Source organism: Geotrypetes seraphini, chromosome 4 (assembly GCF_902459505.1).
Source record: "Geotrypetes seraphini chromosome 4, aGeoSer1.1, whole genome shotgun sequence".
NCBI lineage: Eukaryota > Metazoa > Chordata > Amphibia > Gymnophiona > Dermophiidae > Geotrypetes > Geotrypetes seraphini.
In genome coordinates this window covers 244,844,452-244,863,116 of record NC_047087.1, presented here as the reverse complement: position 1 = coordinate 244,863,116, position 18,665 = coordinate 244,844,452, and the positions used below count along the sequence as shown (strand labels likewise).

The following is an 18,665-nucleotide window of genomic DNA, read 5'->3' as shown; positions in this document are numbered from 1 at the left end:
TGTCGAAGTGCCAATAATCAAACCTATTGTTTGGATGTATCCAGGGACTTTTTATGCCTCTGAATGCCGCTGTGCACCCAGAGCTAAAAGGGGCGTATCTGGAGGAGTGGTTAGGGCGGGATGTGGGCTGACCTAGACTCAAAGAATCAAAAGGTTTTATGAGACTTCCTGGGATGGAACTTATACTTTGTGACTTAAACGATGTAAAAACAGGTATAAGTGCCCAAAAGATATCCAAAGTGACTAGATAACCAGTGCAGAGATAAAGTAAAGACTCCTCACACACTCCTCCCCCCTCCCCCCGTGTTGACTGATCCCACCTCACACCCCCACAAAGATCAGAATAAAAATGTACATACCTGTCTCCAGAACATCAGCATCAGTATAGGAAAGCCTAGTAGAGCTGCACACGGGTGTCTTAAATAGCCTGGGGGATGGACTAGTGAACCATAGAGAGGAGGATCCAGGGCCATAAGCCACTCTAACCACTACATTCATGGTGGGAAATGTGAGCCCACCAGCCCCCCCCCCCAAACCCTACTGTACTGCCATATAGGTGCTGCCTGTAGACATAAGGGCTATTGGGGTTGTTAACAGGTGGGTATGGTGGGTTTTAGGGATGTTTTGAGGGGCTCACCATATCCTATAAGGGAGTTCTGGTGAGATGTTTATGTGGCACCCTTTTTGTGAAGTTCACAGCAGTGCCCTGTAAGGTGCCTCACTGCTCTGTTGCCATGTCTGGATGGCCAGTCCATCACAATGCTGGCCCCTTCCACATCCAAATGGTCTTGTTCTAGGCATTTGGGACTTAGATTAATTTTTGGTCGAAAATGTGGTATAAAGAGAAACATATTGGCAATCTGGATGAGCAATGGATGTCCAGATAGATGATTTTGAAAAAAGAAATATTCTAGATGTATTTTTCAAGAATGTTCCCAATAATAAACACTCAAACAATAATTCGTTTTATGGGAGTTCAGAGTCCACCATTTCACACGAAATTGATAGCTGTGGTACTCTTCACAGTTCTACTAGTCATTACTTTAGTTATTCATTTTAAACTTATGACTTACCTTTTCATCCTTATAGGTTCCCCTTCCCGACGCATTTCGTCAATCTTTATCAAGGTCTGGGGAACAAAGGACAAGCATAACTTGTTCCATTTCATACTGCCGCCGGCGATCAAAGATCTTTGATCACCGGCAGCAGTAAGAAATGGAGCAAGTTATGCTTGTCCTTTGTTCCCCCGACCTTGATAAAGATTGATGAAACGCGTCGGGAAGGGGAACCTATAAGGATGAAAAGATAAGTCACAGTGTTAAATTTATAAGTTTAAAATGAATAACTAAAGTAATTGACTAGTAGAACTGTGAAGGGAATTATGAAGAGTACCACAGCTACCAATTTTGTGTGAAATGGTGGATTCTGAACTCCCTTAAAACGAATTATTGTTTGAGTGTTTATTGTTGGGAAGATTTTTCAAGAATGGACATTTTACCACTGCTGACTTTGGGTGTCTAGCGCCACACATCCGAATTGGACTTAGACATTTCTTTTGATTATGCCCCTCCATGTGCATATTATATAATAGGCTAACGAGGCACTTTCTTACTCTCTTAACCTAGGGAAGAATCTGTAGGGAATAGTGATAAATCAGACTTTTAGAAGGTCTCAGAATGGTTTATTGCAAAGTACATGCCATCAAGTGTTCATCAAAAGCATTTTTTATCCCAAAAGAGAGTACACTTCTCCCTCCGTATTTGCTGTGATAGGGGATTAACAGACCCGTGAATACAGAAAAACCGCAAATAACTTTTTCATATGTTATTCGCTGTTTTCTATTAAAAGCCATCATGAATATGATGAAACCGTGAATAACATGGTGGGAGACCTGGCCTGTTCCTCAAGGAGAGGCAAAACACGGTGAAGAAAGTGCTGGTAATCAGCGATTTTCTCTGTAAACGCTAGGAATCAGTGATTTCTCTATGCAAGCTGATGTAATTTGGGGGAGGAGCAGCAAGCTAAAAAACGTGAATAATCGAAACTGCGATTGCTGAAACCGCAAATATGGAGGGAGAAGTGTACAAACTTTATATCTCTATTTTCCCCTCTCTTTACCCATCCAAGGCTAAGAACTGGATGGAAGTCATTTCCGAGACAAATTCTCATAGCTATTTTTGTGTTTTCACGGTCATTGTAGCAGTTTGAGAAGCCTTCCTCGAGACCCCTGAGTTTGAGTTCATCACTTCTATGGTCTACCTAGAGCTGAATTATTTAACTGGTAAATAATTTGATGGCATTTACCAAGCCTGATCATACTATTCCATTCTGTAAATAAAGACTATTCTTTCATTAGACTGCATAACCCTTGAAAGAATGCAGTAAACCTAATAGCTAGAATGGATGTTCTTTAAAACTTAAAAGTACTTAAACCTAAGTTTTAAAGTATCTGCAATTGAAAGCAGCAAAAAAAAATACCATTGCCATCGCTGCTCATTAGACATTCCATTCATTCCACACAGAATTTATTTTATGCACAGCTGTACCTTATGGATCTCATTTTTCCATGGTGCGTCAGTGAGACCACTGAACCTTGCTGAGTAGAATTTTCTGCGTCCTTAATTACTTGGCTCAAAGGTTTTACAGCAAAAATTCAGGGTTCTGTGAAGTCTGTTGTGGGTTTTTTGCGGTGGGGGGAGGCGGGTCTTGTTTTTATTTTCAAGGAAACTTAATTCAAGTTTCAAAAACTGAAATCCAATTGTAAAGATAAACTTGGATCTAATATAGTCTTTTCAAAATGTTTTGTATGTTTCAAACAATTATGTTGGCCTGCAGCCATTACTCAGTTCTGCCATCCTGTGGAAAGTTTCCACATTCTAGAAAACAATATACTCTTAATGGAAACATCTGGTTTTATGTTTATAACAAACAGATAAAAATGGGCTAAGGTCTAGTGTAAGGATATTACTACGTACGTAGCTTGTATTATTTTGCCCTAAAATAATTAATTCTCTGTTGTGGAATGGGGAATGTATGATCACAGTAAATCCAGTGCAGAACACAGTCACGCTACAGTAATAACGCTTGTCCAGTGGCTTGAATAACGGCACAGTTGCTAATCAGACTGTGTATCCAGTGTCAACTTGTTGCCCTTGACAACATTGTACCTATCACCCAGTTTAGAGTACCAGTACTGGCTTGATTCTTCAAAATATCAACCTCTCTGTTCCCTCTCCTGCTTCCTTTCTGATCTTGCAAGAACTTTTAACACAAAAAATTGCCTTAATGGTTAGGTATAAATTTGATTAAAGAAAAGAAAAAGGTTTTGCTTGTGTCAGTCAATGACTGTGACCAGAACGAATTAGCTACAACTGAACAATTTGGACAAAACCTATGAAGACGTTTGTATAATACAGGGGTAGGGAACTCCGGTCCTCGAGAGCCGTATTCCAGTCGGGTTTTCAGGATTTCCCCAATGAATATGCATTGAAAGCAGTGCATGCAAATAGATCTCTGATCTCTGTATTTCCTCTGAATATCTATTATTGTATTTCGCTGAATGTCCAGCACTCTTGATTGTAAACCGCCTAGAAGTCGCAAGATTGTGGCGGTATAGAAGAATAAAGTTATTATTATTATTATCTCATGCATATTCACTGGGGAAATCCTGAAAACCCAACTGGAATACGGCTCTCGAGGACTGGAGTTCCCTACCACTGGTAATATGTTGGGGTCCAAGATGTTTGATCATGTTATAAGTGAATCAGCATTATGGAGCTTATTTTAGGAGTACCATTTGCATTTTAGATGTTTATATTGCATAAATATCTAGTGATTATCGCTCACTAAATGTTAAAGAAGCCCATTATATTCCTATGGGTGTCTTTAGCATTTAGCGTGTGCTAATTGTTTAGTGTATGCTAATGTGGTAGCACCTGTTGATGAATTCCCCCTACCTTAAATATCTATTTTATAAAGCCAGAATATATACATATAAAATGCATATGGTAAGGGGTTGTGATCTGGGCTAAAGAATAAACATGCATTTACCATTTCAGAAGAGAAATGCACATCTGTCTGTGTCTCAAAAGTTCAGCGTCTGGATTTACACGTACTATGCGAAACGTCTTGGTTTTAGAAAAGTGCTCAAAGTGAAGAGTGCCCCATTTAGATGAATTAGAGAAGGGTTACTCCTTAATCCCCCAGTGCTTCATGTCCCTCCTCCCAAAAGCGAAACTGGCAAGGGATATTGGACTCTGTGACAGCTTAGAAAAAAAACTCCAGAAACATTTTTTGTGTCTAAATGTTTATGTTCCCACCACATACAGTATATGTGTATGTAACTGCGTAAGAACATGCATGTTTATTACCATGTGACCCCTATTCATAGTTTAGATATTTATGATTAAAAATGGATGTCCCTGTTACATATAACCAGTAGATAAACTTCAATATATCCATATTTTTTTTCAAACACTCTTCATCAGAAAATCCTCTTCTTTTTTTATTTTCTTTTTTATGTAATTTAATTTTAATTCTCTTTTTTGTGGTGATATACATTGTTTGATGTGATTTTCTAACTCTTGATCAGCATAGATAGAAAATCCCATCAAACAATGTATAATATCACCAGCACTAAAGCCCTCAACACAATTCTCCTCTATACAGACTATCCCCCAAAAAGTGCTTCTAAAATACTAGTCAAGAGGTTCTCACAGGGGACTCACATGCGCATATAAACACATTCCACAAAAACTACAAGTAATTAATTAATTTGTAAAGCGAGGTGTCCTCAGTGTGAGGGGTCAGTGAAGGGAGAAGATTCTCCAGTGCTTGACACAACTGGAAAGCAAGAAAAAAACCCATTCACCTGCACACCATCACTGACTGGACACCTCATGTGTGCTCAGAACAATTAATAAGTGTTCAAGTGAACTGTGATATTTAATATTTATGAATCATTCAATGTGCATAAATAGGGCAGGAAGTCCCCTGTGAGAACATATTGATTTGTTCTGCTTTTTTGTGGTATCTATAGCAGTTGTGTTGGAGATTTTGATTGTGATTCTAACGTACTAGTGGCACTTGAGATGGTCCCGACTTGAATATCTCAATTCCGATTGATAAATCCTTCCTAAACATCCACCTCCACATCAGGTCTACAGTATCATGTAACAACAACAAAAAAAAGTGTGCAGCCCTTGAGTGCATTATAAGTGATGCCAGATTATTCTGGGACTACAATGCGTACATCTCACAAGTACAGTATGGGGCTCATTTTCAAAAAAGATAGATGTCCAAAAGATGGCATAAACAGGCACTTGGTCATCCTACTAGTCAAAATGTCCAAGTGGGCATTTTCAAAACTGACCTTCTGGTGGTTTTGTCTCCAGTGCGTCTAAATCTTAAGGGGGCATGTTAGAGGTGTGTTTTGGGTGGAATTGGGGCAAGCTTAGCACTTGTATGTTTTACAACGATTAATCAAACATTTTACAAAATGTCCAGGGCACAATTTGGACGTTATGGGCTAGATCTGTTTTTAAAATGAACGAAGGCCAAAAAGGTACCCAAACTGACCAGATGACAACTAGAAGGATGAAAATATGACCCACATACACTCCACCAGTGGTCACTGACCCCCTCCCTCCCCCCCAAAATTTGCATGAAAAAGTGCATATCTGTCTCTATAACAGCTGCAGATACTATGGCCAGTCCTGGTACAGTAGAGCTGCAAGCAGGTCTCTGGAGTAGCCTGGTGGTCATTGTAGTGGACTGCAGAGAAGAGGACCCAGGCCTGTATGCCACCTTAACTGGTACACTTCTGGTGGAAAGTGTGAGTCCACCAAAAAACCACTGTACTGCCATATAGTTGACACCTTCAGGCATAAGGACTATTGGGATGGTAGATGGGTACAATAGGTTTTGGGGGGCTCACCATATGTAGTGTACAGGGATTATAGTGAAATGTGTACCTGGCACCCTTAACGTAAAGTTCACAAAAGTGCCCCCCTAGGATGTCCCTTTGCTCTGCTGGCATGTCTGTGTGGTCAGCCATTAAAAATGCTGGCCCCTCCTACAAGCAAATAGCTTGTTTTGGAACTTTTTACTTTTTTTTTTTTTATAATGGTAAAAAAAAATTAGACATCTAGCTGGACAAAACATCTAATTGTGCCATTTTCGGAAAAAAAGATAGACATCTTCTTGGATTGAAAATGGACATTTTCTCCCCCCGATTTTTGGACATTTTTCTCAAAACGTCCAAAGTCGGACTTAGACTTCCTATCGAAAATGCACCTCCACATCACGTTCAATAATACTAACAAACGGGGAAATTATATAGAGCATGACTCATCATAGTATTTCCAAACTCTGCATTTGCGTATCTCTGTCGTATGTCCTGTGTGTGCACTGCTTGTATTTGTAGGGGTAGCTGGGGGGGTGGTATTTCAGTATTTTTTTAAGGGGGTGTCAGCGCATAGCTGGCCCAACCATTAGGCAAGAATAGGTGGTTACCTAAGGTGGCAGCTTCTTGGGGGCAACAGAGACTAGCTATAGAGGAAGCAAAACAGTAGAACCTAACAGCCTCTCAAACTCAACGAACATCAGTACATAACCTTAACATGCATTTTTATAAAATTTGTGTTTAATTGGGGGAGTTGCAGGTTAATTTTTTTTTTGGAGGGGTAGGGCTGAAGACTTGCCTAAAGCATCTATTACCGTTACACTAGTTCTGGGTCAGGGTAGCTTGAGGAATAGTAGGACTGTTGCAGAAGCAGTGGTGTAGTGAGGGTAGGTGGTGCCCCCTTGCCCTCCTCTCCCCTTCCGTGCCCCTGCCTCTTCCTGCCCCCCATTCCACACTCATGCTCTCCCTTCTCCCCAAGTACCTCTGTAAATCTCACCAGCGCAAGTGGCTTCTCCAGCATGCTGCTCGCACCAGCGTTGGGTTTCCCTCTGATGTCACTTCCAGGCCAACGTGAGCAACAGGCAGGAGAAAATGCTCGTGCTGGGGGAATATCTACAGAGCTACAGGGTGTGGGGAGGAATGGTGTGTGTGGGGTGGGGAGATGCTGGTGCCCCCATCGAGACGGTGCATGGGGCAGTCCTCACCCCCTGCCCCATTCCCTTAAATTTTTTTTGAATTATTTTGCACTCAAGTAGACAGATATTCTTGCCCTCCCCCCTTTTTAAAAATAATTCTTTCCTATTCCCAGTAGGTTGGAAAGAACAAAAAATAAATAAACACTGAGAAGCTCACACTGCCCTATAGTGGTTGTCTACAAATAGTCCCTGCCGCAGCTACTTTATAGATGTCATATTAATGAAATTATAGAGAGAGATTTTATTCTGCTACCAGAAATCCTTGTGCCAGTAGTTCTGTCGTGCGTCGGCTTCCATTTCACGTTGCAGGTTTTAGTGCATTGAATGAAAATGTGTGACGTCTATCGGGGGGACATGAAAGTTTGTATCCTTCACGGCAGTTGTCATAAATCAGAGGACTTCTGCTTTCACCGCGGTGCCTTTCCTGAAAGGAGATGCTTTACGGCTTGGCTCTGGTCTCGGCCGTGGTGTCAGATTCAAGGAACTGTGAACTGCAGCCCGCTAACAACGCAGTGCAAGAGGTCAGAATGAAGAGAGCAATTGTAGGATGAAATCACCGACTGCCCTAAGAAGGGAGAGAGAGAGCGCGCGAGAGCAGGGCAAAGCAGCCGAAAGTCCCCCCCCCCCTCTACTCCCGCGCTCGTGCTAGTCACCAACACAATCTCTGTTTATCGAAGTAATGCACTGGAGCGAGGGGGGGGGGGAGGGGAGTCGTAAGCACGCGGCAGATCGTCGGCGGCCTCATTTGGTGCGAAGCTGCCGTCCGCGCCGAGCTCGAGACTCCCAGGGATGCGATGGCTTGGCACGTGCTGCGCAGCCTTGGTGAATACCGCTGTACATGAGACGGCGGTCGTCGGCTGCAATGGGTAAACATCTTTCTCTGTGGAGGGGGGTTCTCGCTCTCTCTCTCTCTCTCTCTGTATGTTTTCCTCGGCTAAGCGGCCAGGGTCCGCGAGGACAAACTTTTAGCGGGCAGCGTGTGCTCGTGCCTCTCGTTTTGGGGCTCTGTTGGCTCCAGCTTTTCTGAGGAAAAACGCACGGGGGGGGGGGGGGGCTGCCTGCCTTCCGGGCGAACCAAGAGGCTGACGGTTTTGCGAGTACAGTAGAGGCAGAACAGTTCGCCAAACTGTACGAACCGGTGCCAAATCGTGTTAGTAAAGCGATTAAAATGTAAACTGTGGCTGGGTCCCAGCGTGACAGCAGTGAGGTAAGAGACAAGCCAGGGATGTTGGAAAGGTCTGTGGTCGGAGAAGTGTCTGTAAAGAAATTGTTTTATTGTGCCTTCTGTCAATGCACTGGTGATTTTTTATTTTTTTTCCTTTTTCGTAAATGTGTGCTGCTCTCCTCTAAGTGGAAAGAATTAGAGGACATGGAGACTGATGAAAGGAAACTAAATGTAGACTATGAGGTGGCATGATAATATCGGTCCCTAATTGCTAGACTGCTCTCATATCCAGGTACTTTAGTTAGATTGTGAGCCTTCGGGACAGTAAGGGAATTTTTCAAGTACCTTTCTTATTTCTAATCTTAATGTATATTTTCTTTAAACCGCTTAGAACCTAACGGATGTAGCGGTATATAAGAAATACATTACATTACATTACATTACATCCTTATGTAACTGGGGGGAAAAAACAGAACTTTTTCTTTGGTCTTGCTATGGGTCCTCTTTATGCAACTTTGGAAATCTGCTTAAAAAGTACAGCACTGGGACAGTGCTGATGACTAATTTTAAAGCTATTAGATCTGTCGAACAGATGTGTAAATATTTGAGTGTGTGATAAAGTGGAGAGCCGTAAATCATGTTTACTACCTCAAGGTGTCTACCGGAAAAAAATTACTTGCAATAATGATGCATTGGTTTTTTTGAAATAGTAGGTTAATATCTAAATCTGTCCTGCAGAGTTTGATAGCATACAATAAAAAAAACAAACATCCTTAAAACATAAAACAAGTTAAAACGTTACCAGGTTGTTGCTCGTGTTTCAAAGTTCATGAAGCATCGCTTAAGCAAAGGTAGAGCTTTTATCTGAATGTGCTGTAATACAGCTTTTATTCCTTACAATGATGCATTTATTTCTGTCAGAATCTTTGTGAGCCGCTATCTTTTGTAACAATTATGAACTGCATTTAAAAATAGACTGGAATGTGTTGCAAGGCAGGATGTAGAATAGCACATGAGTTTATTAGCTGGTTATTTGATGTATGCCCATCAGCAGACCGCTATATCTGTCTTTCTATATAAAGATATCTAACAAGAGATCACTAAATTCAGAAAAAAATAATCAGTAATATATGTCTACGCAGACATTGCTTGACTGCCTCGAAGGTCTGAGTGAATAGAATACGTGAAATGAGCTTTTTAAGGTCTGCAATATTTAAAGGAACAAATGCATAATTTTAGGAAGAAAATGATAAACCTAATTGCCAATACTTTGGATTTATTTCTAGCCCCGAATCTCAAAGGCAGACCACGGAAGAAGAAACCATGCCCACAGCGGAAAGAATCGCTACATGGTGTTAAAGATTCCTGCAGTAATTTGGATGGGAAAGCTGTTGCCAAGGTAAATCACTGAATAGGAATCATTGCACAACATTTTCTCGTATGGATACATGTTTCTGTTTAAGCATAGCTTAGCCTTTTAAAAAAAAAAACCCGACTATGAAACCAAACACAAAGGACCTGCTTAGGAACTCTCTTTTAAAGCTGTAACATTACATTCAATGCAGAGAAGGAAGTTTATGGTTCACTGAAAGTAGGCTTCTCTAACGATTTATTGCAGAGTGTGCATTACAAAGCATAATCATCAAATATACAAATAAAAAATTTTATGTGAAGTGCTCATACCAACCACCTACATGCTCAATGGGTTCAAACAACAGTGGCTCATGGGATCATCATAGCACTCCAGAAGTCTCATACCGCCCAAAACCTTCAAATAAAGCCAAGATACTTATCTTTGCCTTATCGGCGGTGTTATTCTATTTCTGCCACTATTTGCTACCCCTTGTATGCTGTTATACCAGAAGGCCTAGTAGCCAAACTCCTCACCAATTACATAGAAGACCATAACCTACTCCACCCCATGCAATCAGGATTCAGAACAAACTTCAGCACAGAGACATTACTAGGCTCCCTCATGGATACCGTCAGACAACAACTTAGTACAGGGAAAAAAATGCTACTCATACAACTGGACCTATCAGCGGCATTCGACCTAGTAGACCACAACATCCTTCTACAGATCTTAGATGCAATAGGCATCTCAGACAAAGTATACTCCTGGTTCGAAGGATTCCTAAAACTCAGAACCTACAGTGTAAAATCAAACAAAAAAAAATCAGAATCCTGGTCAAACCCCTGCGGCGTACCACAAGGATCTCCACTATCCCCCACCCTCTTCAATCTATACACTGCCTCTCTAGGAACTCATCTGGATAATCTAGGCATAACATCCTATAGCTATGCGGATGACATCACCATCCTCATCCCATACGATCATTCTAAACCTACCATGACAGACGAACTTCACCAAACACTGGAAGCAGTCACAACCTGGATGGAAAATCACAAACTTAAACTCAACCAAGACAAAACCAAATTCATCCTCCTAGAAAATGACAAGATCCAAACCACAACCATCCTAGACATAAACGCAACCAAATATCCCATCCAAACAACCATAAAACTACTTGGCATGACCATAGACAGATGCTGCACTATGCAACCGCAAATAAACAAAACAACGCAAAAATCATTCGCAATCATGAGAAACCTGAGACAAGTCCGAAAATTCTTTGAAAGTACACAATTCCTACTTATAGTACAATCCCTAATACTAGGTATATTGGACTACTGTAACATACTCTTCCTCCCATGTCCGGCAACTACGATAAGACAACTCCAAACAATCCAAAATACAGCCTTAAGACTCGTCTATTCATTGAAAAAACACGACCACATCACTGAGGCCTTCATCAACTCACACTGGCTCCCAATCCAAGAAAGAATCCAATTCAAATTCTACTGCATATTATTTAAAACCCTACACGGAGACAGTCCATCATACCTGAACAATCGCCTCATCCAAGCAACCAATACCAGACACAGAAAAACGCACTCCCCATTCATACCCCCCCCATCCAAAGAAGTAAAAAGAACAAAACTACATGACGGCCTCCTAGCCACTCAAGCTGCAAGACTAGACAACCAGATCTCCAACCTTCTGATGACCACCCCAGACTATAAGACGTTCAGAAAAGAAATAAAAACCACACTCTTCAAGAAATTCCTAAAACAGCAATAACAACACGACCTCTAAAAGCCCTTAAGATCTACATCCTACCTCTCTAGCTACTCATTATAATTCATGTAATTCTGTAATTCTGTAATTCGGTAATTCTGTAATTCATTGTAATTCTGTCTTTAAACTAACCTTTGTAATTCTGTAATTCGGTAATTCTGTAATTCATTGTAATTCTGTCCTTAAACTAACCTTTTGTAATCCGCCTTGAACCGCAAGGTAATGGCGGAATAGAAATCCCTAATGTAATGTAATGTAATGTAATGTAATACACTTCCCTGTGAAGTGACCCTCCTGATCTGGATTTCGCAAAATGCTTCATCAGGAGAGAAAACTCTCAGAGACTGTATAAACAGAGAAGGACAACCAGCCAGACCCAATGGCAATTGGTGTCTTCTAGTCTTAAATTTTCTGTTCCCTGTCACAATAATATATTGGATGACATTTATACAAAAACTCTTCTCACTGTTCAAGAAAAATGTACTTGTGCTTAAATACTGGAAAAGTTAACCAGCGGATGGCATCAGGATATTACCCAAGGAATGACCTGCCAGTTCTTCACTTTACGTACTTTGGCATCTTATTGGTCAGCGTCAAAAATTTGAGGTCAATTCAGGGGGAGTTTCAAAACATTATTATAAGGCTTCTGTAGGATGAAATAAGAAATGGGGTCGCTGTCTTTTGTAATGGTATTTCCAAATTCATGACTTAGGGTCCGTTTTATCAAGCTGCACTAGAGGCTTTTAGCGCAAGCCGGCGTGGTAAATGCTCCAGTGGAGAAATGATGTTCCTGAGATGGACTTTATTAATATTAAAATAATATTAAAACTTGGCAAATCACATAAAAATCTCTAGGACGCAGTCCGCTGAAAAGCTTTGGACCCTGGACCCAACACATTCTATGTTTCGACAGAATGTCTTCTTCAGGGGTCCCTATGAAGTCCTATGGTAAAGATAAGCGGATAAAAATGCCAGTCGGAAATAAACTGTTCCGTAGAAGCTGTCCCACGGCTTTGAAGGAAAAATAACTGCAGCAAGGGAATCTGCCAGAAACTAAACACTCGATCATCGCAGTTGCTAAATAGGGTTCATAGAAAACGGCGTGAAAGACAAAAGCACGCGCCGACAATTGAGCGCAGCGCGGAGGCATGTGCCGCACAAAATTACAGTTTTCAGGGGCTCCGACGGGGGTTTTTGTTGGGGAACCCCCCCAGTTTACTTAATAGACATTGCGCCGGCATTATGGGGGGTTTGGGGGGTTGTAACCCTCCACATTTTACTGTAAACTGAACTTTTTCCCTAAAAACAGGGAAAAAGTTAAGTTTTTAGTAAAATGTGGGGGGTTACAACTCCCCACACCCCCCACAACGCCCCCCACAACACGGAGCGATGTCTATTAAGTAAAGTGGGGGGGTTGGCCCCCCGTCGGAGCTCTAAAAACAATAATTTAGAGCGGCGCGCGCCTCCGCGCTGCGCTCAATTGTCTGGGCGTGCCTTTGTCCCGGTGCGCTTTTGACCTGACACCGCTAAATAGTACCTGGGGGGCTGTATGCGGCCCACGGGCCATGAGTTTGAGACCGCTGTTCTAATACATATGCATGTATAAATGATGACATCACCGTTTACATGTATCTGCAGTCTACACATGTAAATGTCACTATTTCCAAGTATAGATGCTTCTACTATTTATTATTTCTAAAGTGCTACCAGATGCACACAGCGCTGTACATTAAATACGCAAGAGACGATCTCTGCTCGAAAGTGCTTACAATCTAATTATGACATAGATACTTCTAAAATAACCTCCATTGTCTGCTAGTGTAAGTCATATGTGGGCAGAGAACAAATCTGTCCAGCTGTTGTATTAGTTGAGTCAGAATATATTTGAAAGCTTATTAAAGTGGTGTTTGAAAGGCAGGGAAATGCTATTACATTATTTACATTGTACATCCTGAGATAAACCAAGTAACTTGCCATTAGAAGCCAGTCAAGGACCTCTGGTCGTGCAACAATGACAATTTTCCAGCTTGCTGGAAACCAGAGTGTGAGGGTAGAAAGAGACTTCCTCAGGCTTGAATTAATATATCATGAAAGTTGAATATACTGTACAGTTAAGGAGAAGACATTACTTCAGCTGATTTAAAAGATCCACATTTCAGAGCTCACTTTCAGCAAATATCAATTATGCCGAATCAGTATCCATAGAAATGGATGGTGTACTTATACATGTGTAACTGATTTTTATTAATAAGTGTATTGAAATTGTTTTATTCATAGGTTCTAGAGCCGATGCGGAAAGCCACATGATAGAGCCGCACACTGATGGCTGAGCATGTGGCTTTTACCATGAGATACATGAAAATATATAGCAAACAGATGTAAATTTAAAGTGTGCAGAATTTGTGTAGTAATTGGGGGAAGCTTGTTGGATACATACACACAGCAGTTCAGTTTTTCGAGTATCTTATTGTGCAATGATGTAACCAAGGGGGGCCTAGGCCTTCCTACTTTAGGCTCAGGCCCCCTCCAGACATGCATTAAATGAATGGCAAGCATGCCTAAGCCCCGTCAGACAAAGAAATGCAGTGCCCAAGTCATTCCCTGCCTCCTTGCACCGCTTCTGTAAAGCAGAAGTCATCAGCGTGCCTCCTGCCACTGATGCCGAGACTTCTCACACATGTCAAGTTTGCACAAGAGCTGAGCATGCTCAGAGAGTTTTTGCGTCAGTAGCTGGAGGCATGCCACTGACTTTTGCATAACAGAAACTGTGCAAGGAGGTGGGGAGTAGCTCATGCACTGCATTTCTTTGGCTGGCGGCATCCCCACCAGCAGATGTATGTTTAATACATACAGGAGGAGGGGGAGAGGAAAAATAGGTTGCCACCCCTAGGCCTTCCCCTAAAAAAAATTGGAGGGCTGGCTACACCTCTGTTGTGCCCATGACCAAAGAAAACAAAGGCGGCAGCACACATCTGCACGTTTTGGTCTGACCATACTGTAAATATCAACCTCTTAAAATATTTTTGCGCATAAAATTTATGTGAGGCTCGTATTTATGCACAGAACAGTATGAACAGATGTGTGCTGGTACTTTTCATTTTCTTCAGATACATTCTCATGAACCGAGGGAGTGAAGAACGTATGTGCACATAAAGCAGGACTTGGGTATGATTGTATGTGATGTGACGACAGATTGATAAGGTGATGGTGAAAGCTAGAAAAATGCTAGGGTGCATAGGAAGAGGTATGGCCAGTAGTAAAAAGGAAGGTATTGATGCCCCTGTATAAGACTCTGGTGAGACCTCATATAGAATATTGTGTGCAATTCTGGAGACCGCATCTTCAAAAAGATATAAAAAGGATGGAGTCAGTTCAGAGAAAGGCTACTAAAATGGTGCGTGGTGTTCGTCATAAGGTGTACAGTATGTGAACAAACTTAAAGATTTCAATATGAATACTTTGGAGGAAAGGCAGGAGAGGGGAGATATGATAGAGACGTTCAAATACAGTGGTACCTCGGTTTACGAGTGCACCAGTTTGCGAGTGTTTTGCAAGACGAGCAAAACATTCGCAAACTTGGTGCCTCTTAAACCGAGCTTGCCTCGCTTTACGAGCGCCCCCCCCCCCCCCAGCGATCCGGCATCCCCCCCGCTCACGTTGCCCCCCTCCACCGCGATCCTACTTCCCCCCCCCCCACCCCCCGAGCAGTCAATGACACCCTTTACCCGACTTGGCACCAGTGCCGGTGCCCGAAGATCCTCCCTCTTCTGGCGCGGCCTGGGCTGGGTGGTGCGTCGGAGATCCTCCTTCTGGTCTGAGCTGGGCTGGACTGGCTTTGAGCATTTGCGCATGCTCAAAGCCTTCTGGTTTCGCTCTCAATCTCGGAGAGAGCGAGACCAGAAGGCTTTGAGCATGCGCAAATGCTCAAAGCCAGCCCAGCCCAGAAGAAGGAGGATCTCCGACGCACTGCCCAGCTGCGGCAGAAGAGGGAGGATCTTCGGGCACCGGCACTGGTGCCAAGTCAGGTAAAGGGTGTCATTGACTGCTCGGGAGGGGGGAAAGTAGGATGGCGGTGGAGGGGGGATGCCGGTTCGCAGGGAGGGGAAGCTGGATCACGGGGAGGGGGTTTGGAACAGCGTCGGATTTCTCAAGGGGGGGGAGAATGGAGCAGCGCCGGTAGCCTCGTTGGGGGGGGGGAGGAGGTGGAACCAATCAAAGCAGTTTCCCTTACTTCCTATTGGGAAACTTGCTTTGATATACGAGCAATTTGGTTTACGAGCATGCTTCTGGAACGAATTATGCTCGTAAACCAAGGTTCCACTGTACCTACGTGGCATAAGTGCGCATTGGTAGTCTCTTTCATTTGAAAGGAAGCTCTGAAATGAGAGGACATAGGAGTAATCTAAGGAAATGCTTTTTTACAGAAAGGGTGGTAGATGTGTGGAACAGTCTCCTGGATGAGGTGGTGGAGACAAAGACTGTGTTTGAATTCAAGAAAGTGTGGGAATGTTCATGTCGGACCTCTTAGAGAGAGGAAGAGATAATGATTACTGCAGATGGGCAGACTGGAAGGGCCATTTGGCCTTTATCCGCCATCATGTTTCTATGTTACTTCTGTCATTTAAAGTTCCGGCTCTTTGCTATGCGCAGGAAAAAAAAATACCCAAAACAAGAATTGCCATACTGGGACAGACCAAAGGTCCATCAAGCCCAGAATCCTGTTTCCAACAGTGGCCAACCCAGATCCCAAACACCTAGCTAGATCCCAAATAGCAAATCAGATTCTTCGTTGCTTATCCTAGAAATAAGCAGTGGATTTCCCCAAGCCATCTTAATAATGTCCTATGGACTTCTCTTTTAGGAAATTATCCAAACCTTTTTTAAACCCCGCTAAACTAAATGATTTCACCACATTCTCATGTAATGTGCACATTAAAATCCCCTGTTTTACTTCTGTGCATTTTGACAGAATACCTAATGACCTCATTACCATTCATTATAATATACCGTGTGCTCATATGTACCTTGTGAGTTAATCCTATGCTAAACCACTTTTTGCATTCTGCACCCATTAGTGTGTGCATACATCTCATGGTAATCTTCTGCTCGCGGTAGCTTTCTGCCTCAGCTGTTCTGTTCACAAACAGGGCTTTCTTAGTTCTTTCTCATTGAGCGTGAAAGAATGTAAAAGTCTTTTACAGATCTGATTTGACACATTTCTTTTCTTCTAGGTGAAATGTGAGGTTAAATCAGCTTTGCCAAAACCCAAGAACAACAACTGTAAAAAAGTAACCACGGAAGATAAATCAAAGACCCCCATACGTGAAGAATGCAGAGCAGATGAGCAGGCTTTCCTCGTGGCACTTTATAAGTATATGAAAGAACGGAAGACGCCTATTGAGCGGATACCATACTTAGGCTTCAAGCAGAGTAAGTATAACATCTGATCACCTCTTGACATTTAGAATGGCTCTGATTATGTGTAGAAAGCTTCATTTAGCACACAAATCATGAAAAGATCAGGCTCTGGCTTAGTAAATGTAATTATTCAATTTTTGCATTCCTTAGATTATTTTGGGACTAATTAATTTATATTTCCTGAGAGAGGATTTGTTTCTTTTTTATATTAGGGCCTGGTTTTAATGGTTTATATCAATGGTTCACAAACCTATCCTAGAGGACCACCAGCCAGTCAGGTTTTCAGAATAGCCCTAATGAATATGCAGGGAGCAGATTTGCATGCTTGTCACCTCCATTATATGCAAATTTTGCTCATGCGTTCATTAGGGCTATCCCAAAAGCCTGACTGGCTGATGGTCCTCCAGGATAGGGTTGGGAACCAGTGGTTTATATCTATTATAACTGAAAGTAAGCAACATAAACAAAGAATGGTTCTCTGTTTAAGAATCTGCAGCATCTGTTATGTCTTTCTTCTGAGGCAATATTGCAACATAGATTAGCGCTGGCCAGATGTTGCTCAAAAATAGGTAAATGTTTAAAACACAACATCCATGAGGCAATTCTATCAACTGGGCCAGCCATTCCCAATCTAATCCAGGGGTCACATCTACTCTTATTGGGTTTTCAGATATCCGTAATTAATATGCGTGAGAGAGAGTTGCATGCATTGTCTCCTTGGTATGTAAATCTAACTCAGGAATATTCCTTGTGGATATCCCTGAAAATTTGATGGGACTAAATTTGCCTCAAGAACTGTGTTGGGAATGGCTGACCTAGGTGCTTACATTACATGTGAGTTAACGTGCAATGTTTAGACGACTACTACTATTTGTCATTACCAGACACATGTGTATATGCCAGCATCCCACCTAAATGCAATTCTACAAATACCCATTTAACTTACATAACAAAGATTAGCAAGGGTGTGTACACAGGGGTGGAGTATGGGTGGGCTGTAGGCGGAGTTCCCTTTTATGCGTGTAACTTACAGAATATAGTAAGTTTTATGTGGGTTGCTGCTGCACATAAGTTCTCTTGTTTATACGAGCTGTATGGCTAGCATTAGTGACAGCAGCTAAATCTTAAGTGCTTTGATTCCTGGTTGTATCAGTATTCTGTAAAGGGAGTGCTCCTTTATAGAATAGATTCCTAACATGCACCTCCTGAGGCCCTAAATCTAAGTGCCCTGTTAAAGAATTGCCCCAGTTAAGGGTATATGCCAATATGTCTTTTTGAATTTTATCTTATCGTTGGTTTTTACAGCCTGCTTTATCCCTAAGCCCGTGTCCCGAGTGGGGTAACACATATAAGAAGCCAATTGATAATACAGAATCAGGATCGTAAACTAAAAAGAATTCATAACAATTCATAATTATTGTAAGAGATGTTTACAGAATAAATAAGTCTTTAGTTGCTTATGGAAACCAGTATATGAGAGAATTAAGCATATTACTTGTGGTAGAGACTGAAAGAAAAAAAAAACCTGTCAAAAATCGTCTATATTTTAAGCCTTTCACTGAAGGAAAACATAAGACAGTGATCTTCAATGTTCCGAGTATGACTTGAGTTTGACACCCCTAGAGGAGAAGCAAGCTCTTAGAGGAATATACTTCTAGAATTTTCTAAACCATATAAATAAAATATTGGCTTCCAATGGTAGCCAATGAAGTAGCATCAGTAAAAGAGTCACATGGTCACATTTCATTCCTTTTAAATATCAGCCATGCAGCTGTATTTTGCACTACCTTAATTCCCTTTATTAATTTGAATGAAATACCCAATTAAAGAAAATTGCAGTAGTCT

General features: G+C 41.8%; 1 protein-coding gene across 2 annotated transcripts in view; it reads left to right on the top strand.

The window, feature by feature from the left end:
- ARID5B (AT-rich interaction domain 5B) overlaps nt 1–18,665 on the top strand; it is a 317,531-nt gene that overhangs the window by 213,666 nt on the left and 85,200 nt on the right. The window contains exons 1-3 of one of the 2 annotated variants that reach the window (XM_033940670.1): nt 7,687–7,964; nt 9,550–9,662; nt 16,634–16,832. In XM_033940670.1, coding sequence (XP_033796561.1) covers nt 7,937–7,964; nt 9,550–9,662; nt 16,634–16,832 — 340 coding nt within the window. In that variant the 5' untranslated portion in view covers nt 7,687–7,936. Of the gene's footprint in view, nt 1–7,686; nt 7,965–9,549; nt 9,663–16,633; nt 16,833–18,665 lie in introns of those variants that run through there. The other variant, XM_033940669.1, reaches the window with a different exon arrangement.